Source organism: Mesoplodon bidens, assembly GCF_964165515.1.
Source record: "Mesoplodon bidens genome assembly, contig: HAP1_SCAFFOLD_150, whole genome shotgun sequence".
Classification (NCBI taxonomy): domain Eukaryota; kingdom Metazoa; phylum Chordata; class Mammalia; order Artiodactyla; family Ziphiidae; genus Mesoplodon; species Mesoplodon bidens.
In genome coordinates this window covers 390,204-409,868 of record NW_027672498.1, presented here as the reverse complement: position 1 = coordinate 409,868, position 19,665 = coordinate 390,204, and the positions used below count along the sequence as shown (strand labels likewise).

At 41.8% G+C, this 19,665-nt stretch overlaps 1 protein-coding gene across 1 annotated transcript in view; it reads left to right on the top strand.

Moving 5' to 3' along the window:
• Positions 1-16,112, top strand: part of LOC308610105 (RAD52 motif-containing protein 1-like) — a gene marked incomplete at both ends in the record, with an annotated part of 29,253 nt that extends 13,141 nt beyond the window's left edge. The window contains 6 exons of the mRNA XM_081259358.1: positions 9,517-9,639; positions 10,016-10,184; positions 11,142-11,230; positions 12,881-12,976; positions 14,431-14,715; positions 15,945-16,112. Of these exons, the coding sequence (XP_081115484.1) occupies positions 9,517-9,639; positions 10,016-10,184; positions 11,142-11,230; positions 12,881-12,976; positions 14,431-14,715; positions 15,945-16,112 (930 nt within the window). The remainder of the gene's footprint in view (positions 1-9,516; positions 9,640-10,015; positions 10,185-11,141; positions 11,231-12,880; positions 12,977-14,430; positions 14,716-15,944) is intronic.
• Between the last annotated feature and the right edge of the window lie 3,553 nt (positions 16,113-19,665).

The window sequence follows — 19,665 nt, the reverse complement described above, 5'->3', positions numbered from 1 at the left end:
GTGGATAGTGGTACTGTTTAGCACAGCTCATTGGTCTTCTGAAACCTTTACAAATGCAGTCTGATTCATTCCAGCCAAGTTAATTATGAGGTACATCATTTTTTTCCCTTAATGGAGGCAAATGTAAAAGACAGAGATACAGAAATCATCTTCAGTTTAGATTGAAGAAATTTTAGTTACTACTCTTTGTTCCTGCTATTTGATCACAGTTTATTTTTATTTTTTGAAGTCTGTCTCTAATCAAATAAGATTTAATGTTTTAGAAGTAATAGAGGACCATGACTAAACTAATAAGAAAAGTTAATTTAAGGACAAGACTTGATTTTTAAAAATATAAAAGTACATTTCATGACTTGATTTCCAGATGATCTGGTGGTATCCTTATACTGTCGCAGAAGGAAGTCCACAGTGGGAGGAGAATGATGCTTACAAATCAGCACCGTTATTATCTATGACTGAACATGTCTTAGTCCAGGCCAGTCTGCCTACCACCTCTGTGGAACACTGTTGATTTCCTTTTTCTTCCAGTATTTACTTTTGGTTCTGGACCAATTATCTAGCTGTGATGGGATTCTTCAAAAGTATCCTACATTTTGTACTTAGTGAACTAGTGATTGTTCTGTTTTCAGACATTCTTTCTGAGGCTCTACTCTTGCCTCGAAAACCTACATTTGCAGAAAGGGAAATGTATAGGTTTTCCTTTTAAATGTATTTATTTTTATTTATTTTTTATTTATTTTTGTCTGTGTTGGGTCTTCGTTTCTGTGCAAGGGCATTCTGTAGTTGTGGCGAGCGGGGGCCACTCCTCATCATGGTGCGTGGGCCTCTCACTGCCGTGGCCCCTCTTGTTGCGGAGCACAGGCTCTAGACGCGCATGCTCAGTAGTTGTGGCTCACGGGCCCAGTTGCCCCGTGGCATGTGGGATCCTCCCATTCCAGGCTTCGAACCCGTGTCCACCCCATCGGCAGGCCGACTCTCAGCCACTGTGCCACCAGGGAAGCCCAGGTTTTCCTTTTATTAACAAACTTATCCTTCTTTATTTCCTTCCAGTTTTTAAAAACCGTGTCCATTGTGACACTGAGATTCATATTTAAAAATAATTTTAAAATTTTATTCTTAAAATTATCATACAGTAAAACTAACTTTTTTCTTTTATCCTGTTAATTTAACACGTATAGTTTGTGCAACCATCACTACAATCAGAATACAGAATTATATTATCACCCCCCAGAATTCCCTGATGCTATCCTTTTATAGTTAACTGTCCCCATCCTATAACCTCTGCAACCACTGACCTTTTCTCCATCCCTATAGTTTTGTCTTTTTGAGAATGTCCTATACATGGAATCATACATGTAAGCTTTTGAGACTGGGTTCTTTTACTCTGTCTTTGAGATTCATCTAAGTTATTGCATGTATTGAAAGTTTATTCCTTTTTATTACTGAGTAGTTTTCCATTGTCACTCATTAAAGGACATTTGCGTTGTTCCCAATTTTTAACATTTAAGAATAGAGCTGCTGTAAACATTTGTGTACAGACTTTTGTGCAAACATAGTTTTCATTTCTCTATCTCTAGGGTAGCTGTCTCTGGGGAGAGGGGATTGCTGGGTGATATAGTGAGTATATTTTTAACTTTATAAGAAACTGTCAACCGTTTTTCCAGAGTGTCTGTACCATTTTATATTCTCCCACTAGCAATGTACGAGAATTCCACCTATTCCACATCACTGACACTATCAGTGATTTTAATTTAGCCATTCTAATAGGTATGTGGTAATATCTTATCACGGCTTTAATTTGCATTTCTCTGATGACTAATGCCATTGGACATCTTTTCATGTGCTTATTTGCCATCATTAGATCCTCTTAGTGGAGTGCCGTTGAAATCTTTTGCCTAGCTTTTAATTGGGTTGTTTTCTTACTGTTGAGTTTTGAGAATTCTTTATATATTTGGATACAAATCCTTTTTCAGGTATGTGACTTGCCATTGGTTTTTTTCTCAGACTTTAGCTTGGCTTCGTATCCTTCTAACATAATAGTGTCTTTCAAAGAGGAAAAAGGTTTAATTTTGAGAAAGTCCAGTTCATAATATTTTTTCTTTTTTATATTATACTAAGATGGGTAGATTTTAAAATAAGTTTCTGTTCTATAAAAGTGGTGAAAAGTTACTTAGTGATGGGAATGTCCTCATAAAGTTGACTTTGTGGAAGGTGCAAATGTTATTTTCTGGAAAGGTAGTACTAATTAATATACCTCTTAGTCTTGGGAACATCTAGGACTTTTGTTTAACCAAAGGATGCAATTGGTTGAGGTTTGTGAGGGTCTTCACACTTTTTAAAAAAATGATAATCACTAATGTGGTTAAGTATGTATACTTTCATAATGCAGAACTATGTAGGAATTAGTCCTTAAGACTCTTCCAGGGTTAAAATAGTGGTATATTACATTCCCATTTGATGCTTTGGGGAGTGCCTGAGTTTGAGTTTCTGCTTCACTGGAACAGCATTAGAACTCTGAGTGTAGGTTCAGATTCAGTGTCATGGCTAAAAGCACGAGCTGCATCAGACTGTCTTCATTTGAATCCTGCCTTTTATTTACAGTGTAACTGTGGGTGAGTAACTTAACTTGTCTGTGCTTCAGTTTCCTTATCTGTTAGTGGGAATGATAATAATAACATCCACCTTGTAAGGTCATTATGAGGACTCAAGCAGATTACATAATATAGTCATTTCAAGGGCCTCTGGCCCACAGGAAGCATTCAGCAAATGGCTCTTGTTATTCTTCTTATTATTATTGCTGAAATAGCTTTATGATAAAATTGTTTAAACAAATGTTTTGGAATATTTTCAAGAGTCAGAATAACCACATATCACACTAAGTCATTTCTCTCCCATGCCCACTTTTTCCTCTTTGCACTTGTTATTATTAATCAATACCTGTGACCAGTGTTTTTAATAATCATGTATATATACAGTGCTTTACAAGCCAGCTATCAGTTCATTCCATTTTTCACATCTTGTGAGGTACTAATCAGATATACACATATACATCAGTTTGCTTCAGCTGCCTGAAATATCAACCTAAATTGGCTTAAGCTGGAAAGAAATTTGAGTTAGGCTCACCTAACTGCAAAGTCAGGCACAGCTAGCTGGATTCAGGGCTCAAGTAAAGTCATCAGGACTCAGGTTCTCCCCACGAGTCAACTCTGCCTTTTCCTGTATGGACTTCAGTTGTAGGAACTGTATGTGAGAAACTTGGCTGTAGCATATTCACCCCCTGTAGCCTGTCAGCGTTTAGATTCAGCCGGAAAGAGCACCTGTCTCTTTCCCAGTAGCCTCAGCAAAAGTCTCATGATGTCTCATTGGCTCTTATGGGGTCACATGTCTGACCTGGAGCCAATCGCTGTTTGAGGCTGTGAGACTGGGATTGGCCAGTTCTGGTCACGTGTCACCCGTGGCTCTTTGGAGGAGTCGAGCCCACCGGAGCCACGCTGACTGAGAGGCGGGGAGAGGTACCTACTCTGAGGGAATTTGTGGGCTTTTATTACCAGAAAAAAGGATGGACGCTGGCTGGTCAAACGACTAATGTGCTGTTAGGCTCTTTTTGTAGATCGGCAACGGATCACAGGGGTTAATGGATTTGAATTAGAGCGGATTTGAATTAGAACCTTGGTTACTGATTCCAGCTTTTTTGTCTCCAGGAATGCCGTTCCCCACAGGGGCAGGAGTTTGCAGAAAGTTAGTGTTGTGTATTCTTTTGGTGAAAGTTGGATAATTTTTAACAGGAAGAGAAAGAGTCAAGGCAAATAGGGGTGGCCTTCTCAATGGGTGGACGTGGTGCTTCTTCCCACACTGGTGAGTTTAAGCGACTCAGCGCCCTTCTCCGGGCCTTTCTGTCCCCGTGGCAGAGGCTGTACAAGACCCAGCTTGGTCAGTGTCTGTCTGCTACATGGCAGGGTTGCGTGCTGTAGACACGGGTGTATCCGTGTATCCTGGCCAAGAGTGTTGGCTACATGGTGAGGTGTGTCTGGTGCTGGCGTCGTTTAGAGGTCGTTTCTAGATCTCTGTATTTTTTATAGTCCATTTTAGTGTGGCTTGAGACATTGTCTCACTTTGACTTCGGCTGGCAGTTTCTATTTTATGTTTTTCAAGAAGACGCTTGAACTTCTTCAGGAGTATGTGTAGCCAGGTCATGCTGTTTTCTGAAGAACCAGAGAAGGCAGTTACCAGAGACCTGCCTTGTATGGAGAGCTACGCTACAGAAGTACCCGCAGTGAGGTTCAGGGAGACTGCAGTTAGAAATGAACTGTTGGGACCTGATTAATTGTGGTAGGCATCTTCATATCCAGTGCTGAGGTGGGCACCTGAGCCTACATATCAGAGACATTAACTCTTGAAATTAAGTCACTTCCCCCCATAGCTCCCGGAGTTAGTAATTCTGTCCCTAATCTCTACTTCTGTGTTACTTTTATTGAGATATCCCTGGCTAATATGTTTGGTGATTAATGTTGACGGTAGGCTTTGTGATCTCCCCTCAGAGCCAGTTTTAGGGGTTAGCTTGTGTTTGTCAGCGATGTACAAGTACACTTGTTTCTCCAATGGCTATTGGAGAGCATAATCATTCTTATGATTGCATAATCATAACCATTATTATTTTACCGAGATGGTGAAAATGGGTGAAAATAATTCCTCTGTCAAGTAGATAAAGTAGTTACATAGCATGATATTTTATTTTCTAAAAATAGAGTGTTGTATGTTGAAATCTGTAAAGTGATTTCCACTTTGTATAAATTGAAAATATGGAATTTTAGTGAAATAACAATAGCTGACACTTACTGAGCACTCACTGTATGCCAGGCATTCTTTTAAGCACTTTACACGTATTATTTCGCTTAATTCTTAAGTGAAAATAAATAACCATAGGAGGTAGGTATTAGTTGTCTGCTTGCCATTTTAGAGGTGAGCAAGTTGAGATACTTGAGGCTAAGTCATTTGCTCCAGGTCACACAGCTGGTGAGTGACACAGTTGGTGAGTGACAGCTGGTGAGTTCTGAATGTAAGTCCTCTGGCTCCAAGTCTGTGCTTTGGATCACTATGCTGTGTTCTGTCCCTAGTAAAGATTTTAGCTCATGTGTTGTTAGTTTTTCTTTTCATTTTGCTTCTTTTTGTAATATTCTCTAGATGTGGGCTAGGAGTTTTATAGAGAAGATTTGCTAATTCTAGGACCTTTGGAATCCATGGATTTATCCATCTTCTGTTGCTGTTATTTGGCAAGCAAACACTATATGCTTGTTTATATCAGTAGGTGTCAACCAGGAATGATTTTGCCCCCCAGGGGACATTTGCTGATGTCTGGAGACAGACATCTTTAGTTGTCGTAAGTCAGGAGACGTGCTCCTGGCACCTAGTGGTCAGAGGCCAGGATGCTGCTGAAACATTTATGAAGCACAGGACAGCCTTCCGCAACAAAGAATTGTTCAGCCCAAAATGTCAATAGCATCAACTCTGGCCTATAGAATAAGTGACTGATGATCTTGTAATGCCATTCTGATCTCTAATGGGCAAAGTCACATTAGTAATGTAGAAATGATTACTTTTGATGTTTGTTTGATAATTGATTTCCCCAACTTAATGCATGTTTGTATAAGGGACATAAACACCAACCATAACTTAAATATTGAAGTTCCCTTAAAGTAAACTGGGAATTATAGCCCACTGAGGGAGAGCTGAGGAAGTTTAAAGGGAGGCCATGTAATGCCTGAGGATACAATACTCTAAATATTTGTTGGATTACCTTGTGAATTACACAATTAGATTTCATTTTTTGTGTTGTATTAACTTGTCAAATGTATAAACATTTTAAATATCCTGTAATTTTTAAAACCGTGATTTGGTATTTTTTTAATTAAAAATTTCATACTGAGAAAAGTGGAGAATATTACATTGTAGCCCGTGTATGTACCACCCATATTTAACAAATGCTAACAAATACTGAAGTCCATTTTGAGCTCTTTCTCATCCCATCCCTTAGGTGTTTCTACATTTTTTATTATACCAAACATCTCAAAAGTTGAAGGGGCCTGGAACTCTTCCGTTGTCTGTCGTCAGGCCTCACTCACTGCTGCTGCCTTTTGTCTGCCTGTCAGCTTCTCCCCTCATCTTTCACTGCAGTATATAGGCGGTAGAGGGCGGAGCCAGGTTGTCTTTTCAAAGCTGGAAAGGCCAGGCCGAGAGTGGATGCGTAGGCTGGAGGGAGGCGGGAGGACAATAAGTATGGGTTCCCCCCAATGACTGAAAGCAAAGCGTTCCCATGAAACCTTTCATAAGCCGAAGTGGCGTAAAGCGAAGAAGCAGTGACCATAGGACACATCTTGCTAACGGATGCACAAAATAAATTGAGCTAAAGTACAGAAGCTCAGTGACAGTTCAAAGCTATGGTGGCTTGATGCTGAGGTGCTGAGTGTGGTTCCCAGAAAGGAGCTGGGTGGTGCCCCTTGCACCCGCTTTTGCAGCGCACAGTGCGAGTTGCCTCTGTACGGGCTGCTGCACAACACGTGCCGGGCACTGTTCTCATTTTCCACCCTTTTTTGTGAAAATAGATACCTCTTTGGATTTCTTTTGGTTGGGAAAACAGGCACTAACGTGGGTCTTTCTTAAAAGCGAAGTGGCATAAATTGAGCTTTGGAAGGATGGAGGAGACCTGTACCTTGGGGCCGTTTGGTGAGGTAGAAAGTGGGGAGAGTGAGCGAGGGTGGGAACAGGCAAGAAGAGCAGTCTCGGAACCAACAGAGTTGGTGGTGGGAGGTCTGCAAGCGTGGTCCGCCGGAGCAATGTTGTGACTGTCAGGTCAGAGGATCTTAGGTCTTCTTTGCCCAGGATTGCTGCTCCCTGCATTATGAGTGGTATAGCTCAGGAGAGGCTGCGCTTGAATTCTCAATCTCTATTACTTGGACTGCTTAGTGGTCTGTTATTAATGGCAATGCCTGCTTATCACCAGTTGTTCACAGGACTTCTACATGATAGGTTCCTTCTTTTTTTTTTTTTTTTTTTTTGACCACACCATGCCGCCTGCGGGATCTTAGTTCCCCGACCAGGGATCAAACCCTCTCCCCGCCCCTTTCCGCTGTGGAGGAAGCGCGGAGTCCCAACCACTGCACTGCCCGATAGGTTCCTCCCTTATTTAAACACCTCCCATCATCCTCCATTGCTATGGAATAAAGCCCTCAGTTCTTGTGGCATTGGAGGGCATTCTTAGCTCCTTTCCCTCTTTCTCTGACACACCTGGAGTGTATCATGTGCTTTTTCTTGTCTTGGTGACTTCTTGTGCATTCTCTCTGATAAACTCCCCTGTGCTCTCCCTATCATCTCTGCACAGTGAACTTGTGTTCTTCTTTTGAGGGCAGCTCATGCCTTTCGGCAGATGGAAGGTATTTCTTGCTATTTTCCATTTGTGCTTTGCCTGTCTTGCTAGAATCTGAGTTTCTTGAAAGCAGTGATGGCATGCTTCCTCTTTGCGTATAGTGCTGCTAACACAGGGCCTGGCCTCAGGAAATGTTTGCTGAACTGAATTAATAGCCAGTTCGAACTTGCCCTTGAGCCAGTGTTTTGTACTGGTGGGAAAAATCCTACACGGTGTGGACTTTGATTCTCTGAAGTGTCAGTTACAGTATTGTAAGACGGAAGATAGGAGTCTGGGATAGGAAACAGTTTTGCACCTTCTGGTTTTGTTTTTTTTTTTTTTTTTTTTTTTTTGCGGTACGCAGGCCTCTCACTGTTGTGGCCTCTCCCGTTGCGCAGCACAGACTCCGGACGCGCAGGCACAGCAGCCATGGCTCATGGGCCCAGCCACTCTGCGGCATGTGGGATCTTCCTGAACCAGGACACAAACCCGTGTCCCCTGCATCGGCAGGCGGACTCTCAAACACCGTGCCACCAGGGAAGCCCTAGATTTCTTTTGTTAATGCAGAGCCTTAGTTTACTACCCACACCCCCGATATTGTTACCTACTTTAATTATGTGTTCTTTTAAAATTTTAATTATTTATTTATTTGGATGCACCGGGTCTTAGTTGCAGCAGGTTGGCTCCTTAGTTGTGGCTCAAGGGCTCCCCAGTTGCAGCAGGCAGGCTCCTTTAGTTGCGGCTCGCAGGTTCCTGAACTGTGGCGTGTGAAATCTTAGTTGCAGCATGCATGTGAGACCTAGTTCCCTGACCAGGGATCGAACCCGGGCTCCCTGCATTGGGAGCACAGAGTCTTAACCACTGCACCAGCGGGGAAGTTCCAATTATGTGTTCCTTTATTCATTGGCATGTATACATAATTCTTATCTTTTTCCCCCTGTATTTTTATAAATACAGAAAAGTGAATAACCTCTTAAAATCAAATGAAGGAAAGGCCTAATGTATCTGAGTTTTTCTCAGTAGCACGAAGGGAAATGTTTGCCAGCAAGAACTGTGGCAAGGTTATCCCAGATGTCAACTGTCTCTACTACCAGGGGCTCAGAGCCCTTCTGAAGCTTCCTAATTGTCCAGGACAGCTCCATTATGACTCACCGTACAGGGCCTAGCCTCTCATGCGACACTCAACATTTAAAATTAGTCTTCATTTCTCCTTCCCAGCAGGCAGCTTCAGTTGGAGAAAGTAATTTCATTTTCTTATGTACTCGCTCATTCACTCAGTCAACAGACCATTACTCCTCTATTATATGCCAAGATCTATGCTTGCTTCTGGTAACAAGGAAAGAATAATATATGGTTCCTTCAAGCACTTAAGGAGCTCATAAACTAGTGACAGAGGAAGATGCACAAACCAATCAATAAAGAATTAACAATGCTTTGACTTTATTTGCATTATTTGAATTTTTATGAGTATATTTATATACTACACCCTGTTCAAAGTGGAAAGAGATATTTAAGAAAGAACTAGTGATGTAAAAAATCCACAGTAATATGTAAGTTATTTAGAGAGTTAAGACTGGAAATATTTGCACTCTCCAAGAAGCTTGTTCATGCAGATGAACCCCTACTTCTTTTGGTTGCTTTATTTACATTTATAGAGGTATAGGTATTCCCTCTTCTAACAGGGGTTAGTAACTTGGGGAGGGGGTGCTACAGATTAAGGTCCTGATTCAGTGGCAGGTCCATCTTACCTCCTCTTCAGGTCATATTCTCAAGCAGGAGCTACAGGATGAAACGAGTAAAACAGTTCACTTCCTTTGCTTACCCCCAGCCCCATGATAGGCTTCTGCTGGGCTTCCTTGGTTGTTTTCATCATCACTTTCACCACCAGAGGTCAGGGAACCTTCCGGTTAATCAGGGGCCCTGGAAATGATGCAGAAAAGTACTGACTTGAAAATAATAAATAACATTTATTTAGGGCTGACTGTGAGCTCATTGCTTAAAATGTCCTACTTAATCTTCACAACCACGCTAGGAAATTGGTATTGGTAAATCTCAGGTATATCCAAAACAAGTCTCTATGTAGGATTGTGATATTTTTAGGACTTTTATGTCTTTAGGTTCGTCTTGGCATGAGACATAAGGCGGTTCAACATAATACGCTGGCCCTAAACAGCTCCAGATGCCAAGAATTGGCAAATCACTACTTTGGTTTCAATGGGTGGTCAAGAAGGATCATCAAGGTGAACTCTGTAGATTTTCTTTGACTAACCAGACTCCTTTCAACATTGAACTCCTAGACTTTAGAGAGAAGAATAGAACAGGGCTATGGGGAGGAGATGTGAGAGCCTTCCACATGGAAGTATGTGAGCATTGGCCTGCCACCTAGAATTAGTGATAATCTCAATGACTTGGATGGCGGTGTCCATAATTTTCTCCAGTATTTGTATGGTATATGATAAAAAATAGTTGTCCATATCTAGTCATTCATTTGCAAGTCCCAACTTGATTTTGAAGCTATTGCATACCTAAACTATTACCTGGGATTGCTGGAGTTTTGTTTTTATTTCTAACAACAGGATATATTGAAGTCTAGCCTTTAATTCATAATCCTAAGAGCTTCAGGATCTTTCTAACCTTGAAGAAAGGGAAAATGAAGCTATTGTGACACCAATTCAGAAGCAAAGCCTGAAATTCTTCTGTGCTTTAGAGGTGGTGTTGCCCTCCCATGAGTGCAGGAGTCCCGGAGTTGTCATGGCTGAGGAACCTTTGCATAAGTTGGAGGAAGGTCTGTTTTCCAGTATGTTTGTGTGTGGGGAGGTGAGGGAGTGGGATTTCTCTTTTTTCCTTTCTTTTTGAAACTCACCTTTTCAGACACATCATCACTTTTCTAAGCCACTAAAGCCCTGGGCAGATTTTTTCTGCCTGACAATATAGGTTTTTATCTTAGGTAATACCTGACAGCACCTTAAACTTTAGAATTTTAGAAGTGACCGCCTGCCAAGAAGCTTAGGAGGAAGGAAAATGAGTTAGTTTTTGTTGTTGTTGTTGTTAATAATTTGTTATGTGCTAAAATATTCCTTCAAATACAGATGTCTTCTGGCCTTCAGTTATCCCAAGAAAATCATTGTCTAAAGATTGAAATAAACTCTTGTGTAAATATTCAGTCCTTTGCCTCCTATAGAAGGGCCTGAGCAGAAAAAGTTAATGTAGATCCCTAGAAAGGGGATTCCGATTGGTACTGAGTTTTTTCCTAGAATCCATGGCACTTGGGCTTAGGGTTTTAACTCAGAGGCAGAGCTGTTAGCGAATGGAGTGGAGGAGGCTCCACCATCCACCTGAGTGGGTGATGGTTGAGGAGAGGCCAGATCATCTGCACTACCACCAAATCTATCTCACTGTATGAATCCAGCCCTTTACGCACAGGAGAGCAGGGTCTGTAGCAGTGCAGCCTCAGCTTGTCCATTTGAAATCTGTGAGTAGTATGAGATTTGTGCACGTTCTTGGTTTGCATTTCCCATCGAGTATTTTAGGAACTTCCAGAATAGATCTGAGCAGTAAAAATGTGCCATGCCAGGGTATACCTACAACAGAGACATTCACCCGTACCCCAGTGTTGTGCCTGCCCTTAATCACTAAGATAATGATCTAAGAATCACAGATGCATTTTTAGTTTTACACACATGACCTAGAAATCAGTTATGCAGACAGGCATTTTAAACTCATCTGTTTTGGTTGGATTTAGGGTCATTATCATTCCTTATGGAAAGGAAGGTAACCCAGAAGCTTGCTATTCAGAAGGCTATGACAGACGCATTCCAGAAACTGCTGATTGTGGCCTTAGGTAAGACCTTTTTGATTGTCCTTGAAGTACTTCAGTTTCAGTGAGCAAATAACGTTACTTGAAAAGTTAATTGGATGAAAATAATGGTTGTCTAAAACATTACATATTCTTTCGCTCACCAGATGCTTTCACAGCAGCAGTCTTAAATGTGTTCTTTGTGGCATTTATGAGAAAAATGACAGCAAATATTATTGTCCCCAGTGTTTAGATGTAGAGTGACTTGCCACAGTTCATACAGAAAGTGTTTGATCCAGTTCTTCCCCAATTGCTTGCTTATCTTACAGAATAGTGCAGTGATTATAAGCCTTGGGCACCTGTGTTTGAGTCCTAACTTTGTCTCTTAGATCTTGTTGTTGTTGTTGTTGTTGCAATTTTAGGTTTTTCTAGCCAGAGACATCTGAAGGTATTTAATATCTCTAAGCTGCAATTTCTTTATCTGCAAATAGGATTAGTAATACAGCTTATCACCTAATGGAGGATATTGTAAGAGTAAATGAGATGATGAATGTAAAAAGCTTAGAACTATGCCTGAAACATAGTAAGCAGAGAAAATATATTGACTATTATTATTATCGTTGTTTTCTTGTTGGAGAGTTTATTAGATTATGTTTTTGAAATCAGTTTAATTTCAGTTTTCATTTCTGATATATTGGGTGAATATGATTCTTATATAATAATTGGCTACGTTTTTGTGAGCCTTGAAAGTGGTCATGCTATTGAATAGTGTTGATTGTGTTCCCTATCGAGTTATACAGCAGTGAGAATGTCACAGGCTGTGCCCAAAGGAAACTTTATGATGAGTAGATTCCCGGAACAGAATTGCTCCCCTGCTTCACAGCCCTTCAGGCTTAGAGAAAATTTGAGCTAAGTTGTCAGAGACCTTATTTGCTTGTAAGAGTTGACCCTGGATTGGTCTTGGCCTTCCAGCCTGGGCAGTCCTTCCAGTGAAGTTTGACTTCCCTGGTCATCAGGCAGAATCTCCATCAGCTGTCAACTCTGGGTAACAACCTTTAAGAACCAAACTAAATGTCTGGGTTGTTTGTCCCTAATATGCCAAGGTATTCCTTATATGTACTCCAAACTCCTTAGACCCAAAAGCCTGGTGGCTCTAGCTTGCCTTGAGGAAAGCTGTATTGTCCAAAAGGTACATGGGGTAGTTTCTGCCAGTAGAGTGTTCAAATGCTGTCTCTCTCTGTCTCTGTCTCCAAAGCTTTGTTCATTGTATCTGGTAGAAGTTTGGTCCCAAGGAGTAGGCACTTGCCTTGCTTCTAATATGAAGTATCTATTATAGTCCAGTGGTATCTCTCCAGGTTTGAACTCATTTTGACCCCCACCTAATGCCTTCCTATTTCATTGTATTGTGATTGAACATTTTTGTTTCCACAGCTTTTAATTTCTATGTCATTATTCCTTAGTTCTTATTTCTAAGATCATAAAGGTTTTGGAACCAAAGTTGATACTTCTTATATATTTTTTCACAAATAATTATGATAAAAACTGGAGTGTCAGATGAGGGAACTTCTAGGAAAATGCTCTTATTTTCTGCTTTTAGAAATCAAAAGAATGTCTAATTATTGGGTGCTACCATTGTATACAGGAAGTTTTAGAACAAGAAAACTTCTGAATTGATCCTTGTTAACTTTATTTCGGAAATTGGTAAAACAGCCGTGGCATATAGACTCTGTGAAGACGTCACAGATGCTAGAACCAAAGAGGAACTACAGGATTTAATTCAAGTATGTGGAGATACAAACTCAAGGGGTACACAGCCAGTGTAGCCATAATTCAAAACAAGCAGCAGGATTTGGAAGACTTTGGCATGTCTACTCAGCTCTGTCTTCCTTAGGAAAATGTGAACTCTGAAACTGCTTTTGAGGCAGGGAATTTCTAGGACTTTTCCAAGTCCCGAGCCTTGTCTCTGGCCCATTATTTGAAGTTTGGAGAGCAGGATTGAGGGCCATCAGTGTACGTCTACAATTGTGGACACAGGAGAAGACACAGGCCCTTTAGAACTCCCCTCAAATAGAATTGCAGGGATTTGGGAACAAAGTAACTATGGCCTTAAGTGTGATTATGCTACAGTGTTTTAAAACTATTCATGCCTTTCAAGTAAGGTATATTACCCCGATCTCAGCATCTCATATATATCTTGTGTTAAATATTTTGCCGAAGCACCTTTCTGTAAACCAATTATAAGGATGCCTCGAATTAGGGATTAAGTTGTCAACGTAATTTCTAAAAGAAAACATTAATGTACTGTATATAGGATTTTTATTAAAAAGGAGCAAAAAATGTGTTTCATGTCATTGAGAGCTTAATTTGGGGCTAGTTTTCTGATTATTTAACTCACCCCAACGTTGCAAACTTTGTTTTGAAGGGAAGAAAGTAGAGAAAGAAAAGGTGGTTATGTTCTGAAAAATGTAAAAATTTTGAAAGTTTTTCCTGTACAAAATAATTATTTTAATTCAATTGAAATCAGTCAAGGAAACTTCAAACGTATCCATGTTTGGACATTAAGAAGTCTAGCTTCCTGTGAAATGTGAGAGGAAAGGACTCCGTATTGATAGTAAAGATTTCGGAAAACTGATTATAACAACAGATCCATTCCTAAATGAGGCCCATCTTGGAATCGGTTCCATTGAGAAACCATTATGTGCCAGGCACTGGAAATAAGATGAAGCTCCTTCTCTCTTGGAGTTTAGGTGTTACAGGTGTACCAGACAATTAAAAAGGACTAAAATTAAATAGAATATGAAAAGGACTGTGAAGAAAGTAAACTGGGTGCTAGTTACAGTATTTGGAGAAAACTACTTAACATGCTGACTTTAACATTCTAAGTGTCTTCTCCATGTCTGCACACAGGGTAGACCTCTGAAAAGTGACACAGTAGTTTTTTCTAGATTAATGGTTCTGTTGAGACAAGGTGGGATGGGGGAAGTTTTCCCATGCTAATATAAAGGGCCATTCACTTGGTTTTAGACACTCTTTCCCAGAATGAATTGCTCACCTGCCCCAAACCCCTCCTACAGAAGTTCTGGAGTCATCACTGATTCAGTGGTAACCTCTGATGACAGAGTGGTGAATTAATAATGAGACGTGAATACTGAGAGTTTGGAGGAAATGGCAACATTTTAGAATAATTGTAAGGTGTGTTCCCCTCCCGCCACCCTGACTGGTGCTCATTTTGCAGGTCTGCTACTTTTCTTGTCAGCCCTGTAGCCAAAGGGAGGAAGAATGTCTCTCAGACTTCAGCTTCAAGGAGGAAGAGTTCAGATGCCAGAACTGGACTAGCACTTTTGAATTTCCCAGAATGCCACATCCTGTGGTTTCCTCGGGAAGCTCTGCATCCTTCCCAACCCCCCTCCACCCCTGGGCTGCTGGAGTTTGGGGCCACTGGGGTCTGCAGCCCAAATCCCGCCTCATTGTTTGGGGCCTGGGAGGGCAGAGCGGGGTTGGGAAGGGGGCCTGGCAGGAGGTAATTGTCACCTTTGCAAGGGGAAGGGTGGCTTGTGCCCTGGGGACTCTGGGAAAAAGACTCACTGTGGTGGCGTGCATTGGATCTCCGCAGGAGCCTAATAAAGGTGGAGTAACTACAGATGTCATAAATAACGGGTGGGACATTAGGTGGGGGAGGGACACGTGGTTGCTAACGGTTGCTAACCGTGAGCCCTGCGTTGCAGCGCTGGCATAACGGTGCAGTTCGGCTCTGAATGAGGATGTGGCTCTGGCTTCTCGCTGGCCTGGGTCGCTGTGCCTGGGAGCCGCCACGTTATGTCCTGGCTGTGCCTCTGTGTCGCTGCTGCGCCCCACGGCTCCTCCTCACATGGCAACGACTGTGGCTTCTAGTCCAGGCAGTTCAGCCTCCAGAGTGGGCCCTGGGCTGCGTCCAGGTGACTCCCTAACCCCCGCGCCTGACAGAGACTTGGTCTTCATACACCTCAGACAGCCCTCCCAAATTGCCCCATGCCCTTACACCCGTGGCAGAAGCCGGGGGCTTTAATTACTTGACGTCCTCGTCTCCAGTCCAGATGTTGGCCCCGCCTCATCAGGAGTTGAGTGAGACTGAGGCTCCATACCCGGACACGGATTCCGTTGTAGAGCTGCCTATAGGGCCAGATCAGTTTGCTGTTCCACATCCGTATCTGAATAATGAGCAAATCCAACATCAAAAGCTCCCAGAGGTGGTTCCAGTGCTAGAGTGGGATCAGAATCAGCCCTTGGTTGTGCCTCCTCGACACAAAAGTAAGACTAAACACATAGGTCTAGATCAGGCTGAAGGTCACCAATCATTTGAAATACTTGTTCCACCTCTAGGTAGTAAGAGCTCAAAACCAATTAGCTTTATTGTTTCACCCCCAAACCTGAAGAAAGATCTACTTCAGCATCGACGGCTTGCCAAAGTTGTTGTTGGAACTATAGGCCAATTTGAAAAAAAACACTCAGGGTCTAGAACAACAGTTGCAGGGTGATTATTTACATCCCAGTATGGATGCCTTTTATCCTGAGGAGAGCATAGCTAGGGATTTTCTGGGGAGCCCAGATGAACCTCCAGAGCCCCATGAGGAAGCTGAAATGTCTGCATCCCAGCAGGAGGCCCAAACTCGTCATCCGGAGCTCACTGAGGAGGCTGAATCTTTACCTCATCAAGAGGCCCCTGCTCAGCGTCCACAGACCCCTGAGGACGTTGAATCTTTTTCACCCCAGGCAGAGGCCCAGGCTCAGCATGCAGAGCCCACTGTGGAGGTAGAACCACCTCCACTTCCGCAGGAGGCTCCATCTCAGCCTTCAGAGGCCCCTGAGGAACTAGAAACTTCAAGTCCTCAGGAGGCCCTCGCCCGGCCTTTGGAGACACTTAAGGAGGTTGTAGTTTGACCACGTGTTCATCATGGGGTAAATGAAGCTCAGCAGTCACACTTGTACAATGTCACTGTTAAATCTCTGGCTCTGGCACTTCCCATAAATCCACAGGTCACTAAAGAGGTTGAACCTTCTCCAGTCCAGCAGAAGCCCCCATCTCAGCCTCCAGAGCTCCTTACGGAAGTTGTAGCTCAGTCTCCATTGTATCCCGAGGTGACAGATCCAGCACAGAGCAGGACCATGCTGAGCACCCAACATCAGCCAGTATCAAGAGCAGTGGTTCTCACCCAGGGTGATTGTGCACCCAGGTGACATTTGGTAGTGTCTGGAGACAGTTTTGCTTGTCAGAACTGTATATGCTACTGGCATCTAGTGGACAGAGACCAGAGATGCTACTAAACATCCAACAGTGTACAGGAGAGCCTCCCACAGCAAAGAATTATCCAGCCCAAAGTGTCAATAGTGCTGCCTAGCTAGAGAAATAAAGATCACTTAACACAAGTATTTAATGAGCATTTAGTATTTGGTATCTAATGCACCACATATATAATCATGAAAGTATAAATCATAATATCTCCCACAGTGAGATTTCTTTAGTGTATGGAGGGAGTAGTGATGTTATGTTTCATCATATATAAATTAGAATTCTTGCCAAAGGATAAATGTTCTGAAAGAATATCTACTTTTCTAATTCTTTTGCTTGTGTCTTTTTTTGTAGAAATCTTGGTTGCAATTTACTCCCAGAACTGAGCTTTGGAACGTTTCAGGCCTGGCATGGAATGCAGTTTTTACACAAGTTGTAAGTGAAATAGAAGATGAATACATGTAAACAACTGTGTGTAAAAACAATCATGCAGTTATTGGTTAGCTGGGTGTAAGTAAGCCCAGTATGAATTCTGGAAAGTATGTCTTGAGAGCCATTTATTATTTTTTTCAAATGAGGCAACTAAGGTACAAAGAGGCCAAGAGACTTGTTTAACTCATATATATGAAAGGCTCTGCTTTCCATAGTACTGATCTTTGGCATGGTCAATTAAAGGCACCAAACAAAAACACTCACATTAGCATTGTCATGGAATCCCAGGGATGCCTCTCCATTATGCGAATGGTCCAGGGACTTCCACTTTTGAATTTCACTTTGATTCCTTTTCATGTGCAAAGTTCCTAACTGCTTAAAATGTATGCAACACAGAGCTGCAGAGAACTAAGTTTAGCAGGGTGTGGTTCAGTGGGTGTGGGTGCTTCCCCAACCATCATTAGCTCTTTTAAATGGTAAAGCAGAAAGAATTCCTGAACACCCACCACAGGGCTCTCCCCAGCCTCCCAGAATATTATTTTTCAAAAAAGCATATATTGCTGAAGTGAATTATCTGTGGCCAATAGGAACCTTTGAGGTATGGAAAAAGACGTTGTTTGTGTTCAGCTGTAGTGTGAAAAATATAAAGAAAATACTTTGCTGCGGCCTAATTCAATATATTTTCTTTGCTGACTACTCTTCAATAAGAAGTGTGGGTTTTACACCCCTTCAGCTCAAAACTTCTCTGATTTCTCATGACACAAGGAAATGATAGTGGGTACGTTCAATGGCCCGAAGGCGATTTTAGACTCAAGGTAAAGAGCTCTTCTACACCTGGCTTTGGAAAAGACTCTCTTACCTGTCTTGTGGTTCAGAAATCCAGTTTCACACAGTTCCCACATTTTGGGTTAATGAAGGCATTGAGGCTGTGTCTGGAGCTGGATTAACAATTCCTGCAGATGCCTATCTTTAGCGGCCTCCTTCCTTTCCCTTGTTAGTTTGCTGACGCCTACCTTGGGGAGAGAGCACCAAGGGTCGGTTTTTCTTTTGTTAGCACACCGGAGAGCAGGCTCGTGAGGTCCCTTCACCAGGAGGTTTTAGTAGCGTCAGTACAACGTCTGAAACTCACCACCTTTCCTAAACATCCTAGAACACCAAGAGTTCCTTATAAGAATCAGAGTTTCACTATAGTTATGTAGGCAACACAGGAAAATACATTGTGGAAATAAATAAATAAATCACAGTTTAAAAATTACGGAATTCATTCCAAAACATTCAGTGAGTGCCATGCCCCCTGTCTGTGAACACTGTAGTAAGTGCGGGGGATACAAAGACGCATAGGGCAGGGACTTTGTCCCCAAGAAGCTTTCATACTGGAAGGAGAAATATGGATGTCGATGGGAAAACATATATGAGAGCCATTCTAGCATCTATGCAGCAGGGTAACAAGGAGAGGGAGGGGGGTGATGAAGTAGAAAATGGGTGGTAGGTTAGAAAAGATTTGTAATGGAAGAGGCACCAACTTGTTCCTTTGGAATTTGTGCTCCTCTTAAATGACAGAAAAAGGTAGTGAAAGAATCAGAACTATCTGGTGTTGTAAATAAATTAGTACTGTACTCCGAAAACTCATTCACAGTTACTTTCAAAAGATTGTCACAGTATAGTAAGTCTTTGTTTTGGACTAAGTCTTTCTAATAGCCAAAGCTAATTTGCTTCAGGAAACATTTGCCATGGTGAGATCTAAACTTTATTGCATCTCTTACCAAAGGCAAGCCACCAAGGGAAGATGCCACCCTCGAGTTAAATCATTTTACTACCTATAATGACATATTACTAGGGTGTTTATAAGTTGCCTGCATTAAATAAGTTTGGAAAAGGGCCCCAGCTGAGGTGGACTTATCATGAATTCAATGAACCTTAGGCTTCAGGGCTCCTCACTTGCATAGGTCCCTTCCAAGGTCTTGAGAGGGGTCCTAGCGATTTTTCTATTTATAACTTTGCATGTTTTTATTAGATAGGATTTCCCAAAGTAGATGAGGTTCAGTCCCCACAAAACCTTGATTCATCACCGGATGTCAGGTGATTATAATTCAGTAGGTTTCTTGAATGAAGCCTCTATGTTATTGAGAAATATCATGTGAAGTAGTTAGCAGTGTGGTAGTCTATTTTAAATCCGAAATCTACCTCAAAGATGAGCCAAGAGCTTATTAATTAATAAAGTACCACTTTTTGAATGGTGGTAGTAATCATATCTCTTTCAGATAAAATCAGGAATGAAATATACTATGGAAAACCGGCAGTGGCTGATAATCCTAAATGTTAAGTATGCTTTTTTTCTCTGACAGTAAAGTGTTTCTCCTTCATTCACCTATGCAGGTCCAGACTGATGGCTTATTTTTTTAAAATTCTTTTAGTCACTTCATTGGATCTAACAATACAAGCTCCATGATTTTAGTAACTGAAGGACTCTACAATGTAGAAAGGCTATATAAAACTTAAGCAGACAGAGCACATTCACATGCTGGCTTGTCCGTGGTACATCAATATCGTACCAAGAACATAAGCACGAAGAGAGAATAAGAGGAAAATCAAAGCCTTATCCCTATTGAATTATTTACCCCATTGTTGAGATTATCAGTGTGGGAGGTGTGGCCACACTATGAAGGCAAATTGAGCTGCGGTCACAGAGCCGCCCTAATGCTCCCCCAGTCAGCCAGCATTGGTTTCCTTTACATAGCTATGTACACACAAAAGCTTACACACTTGAGGGTG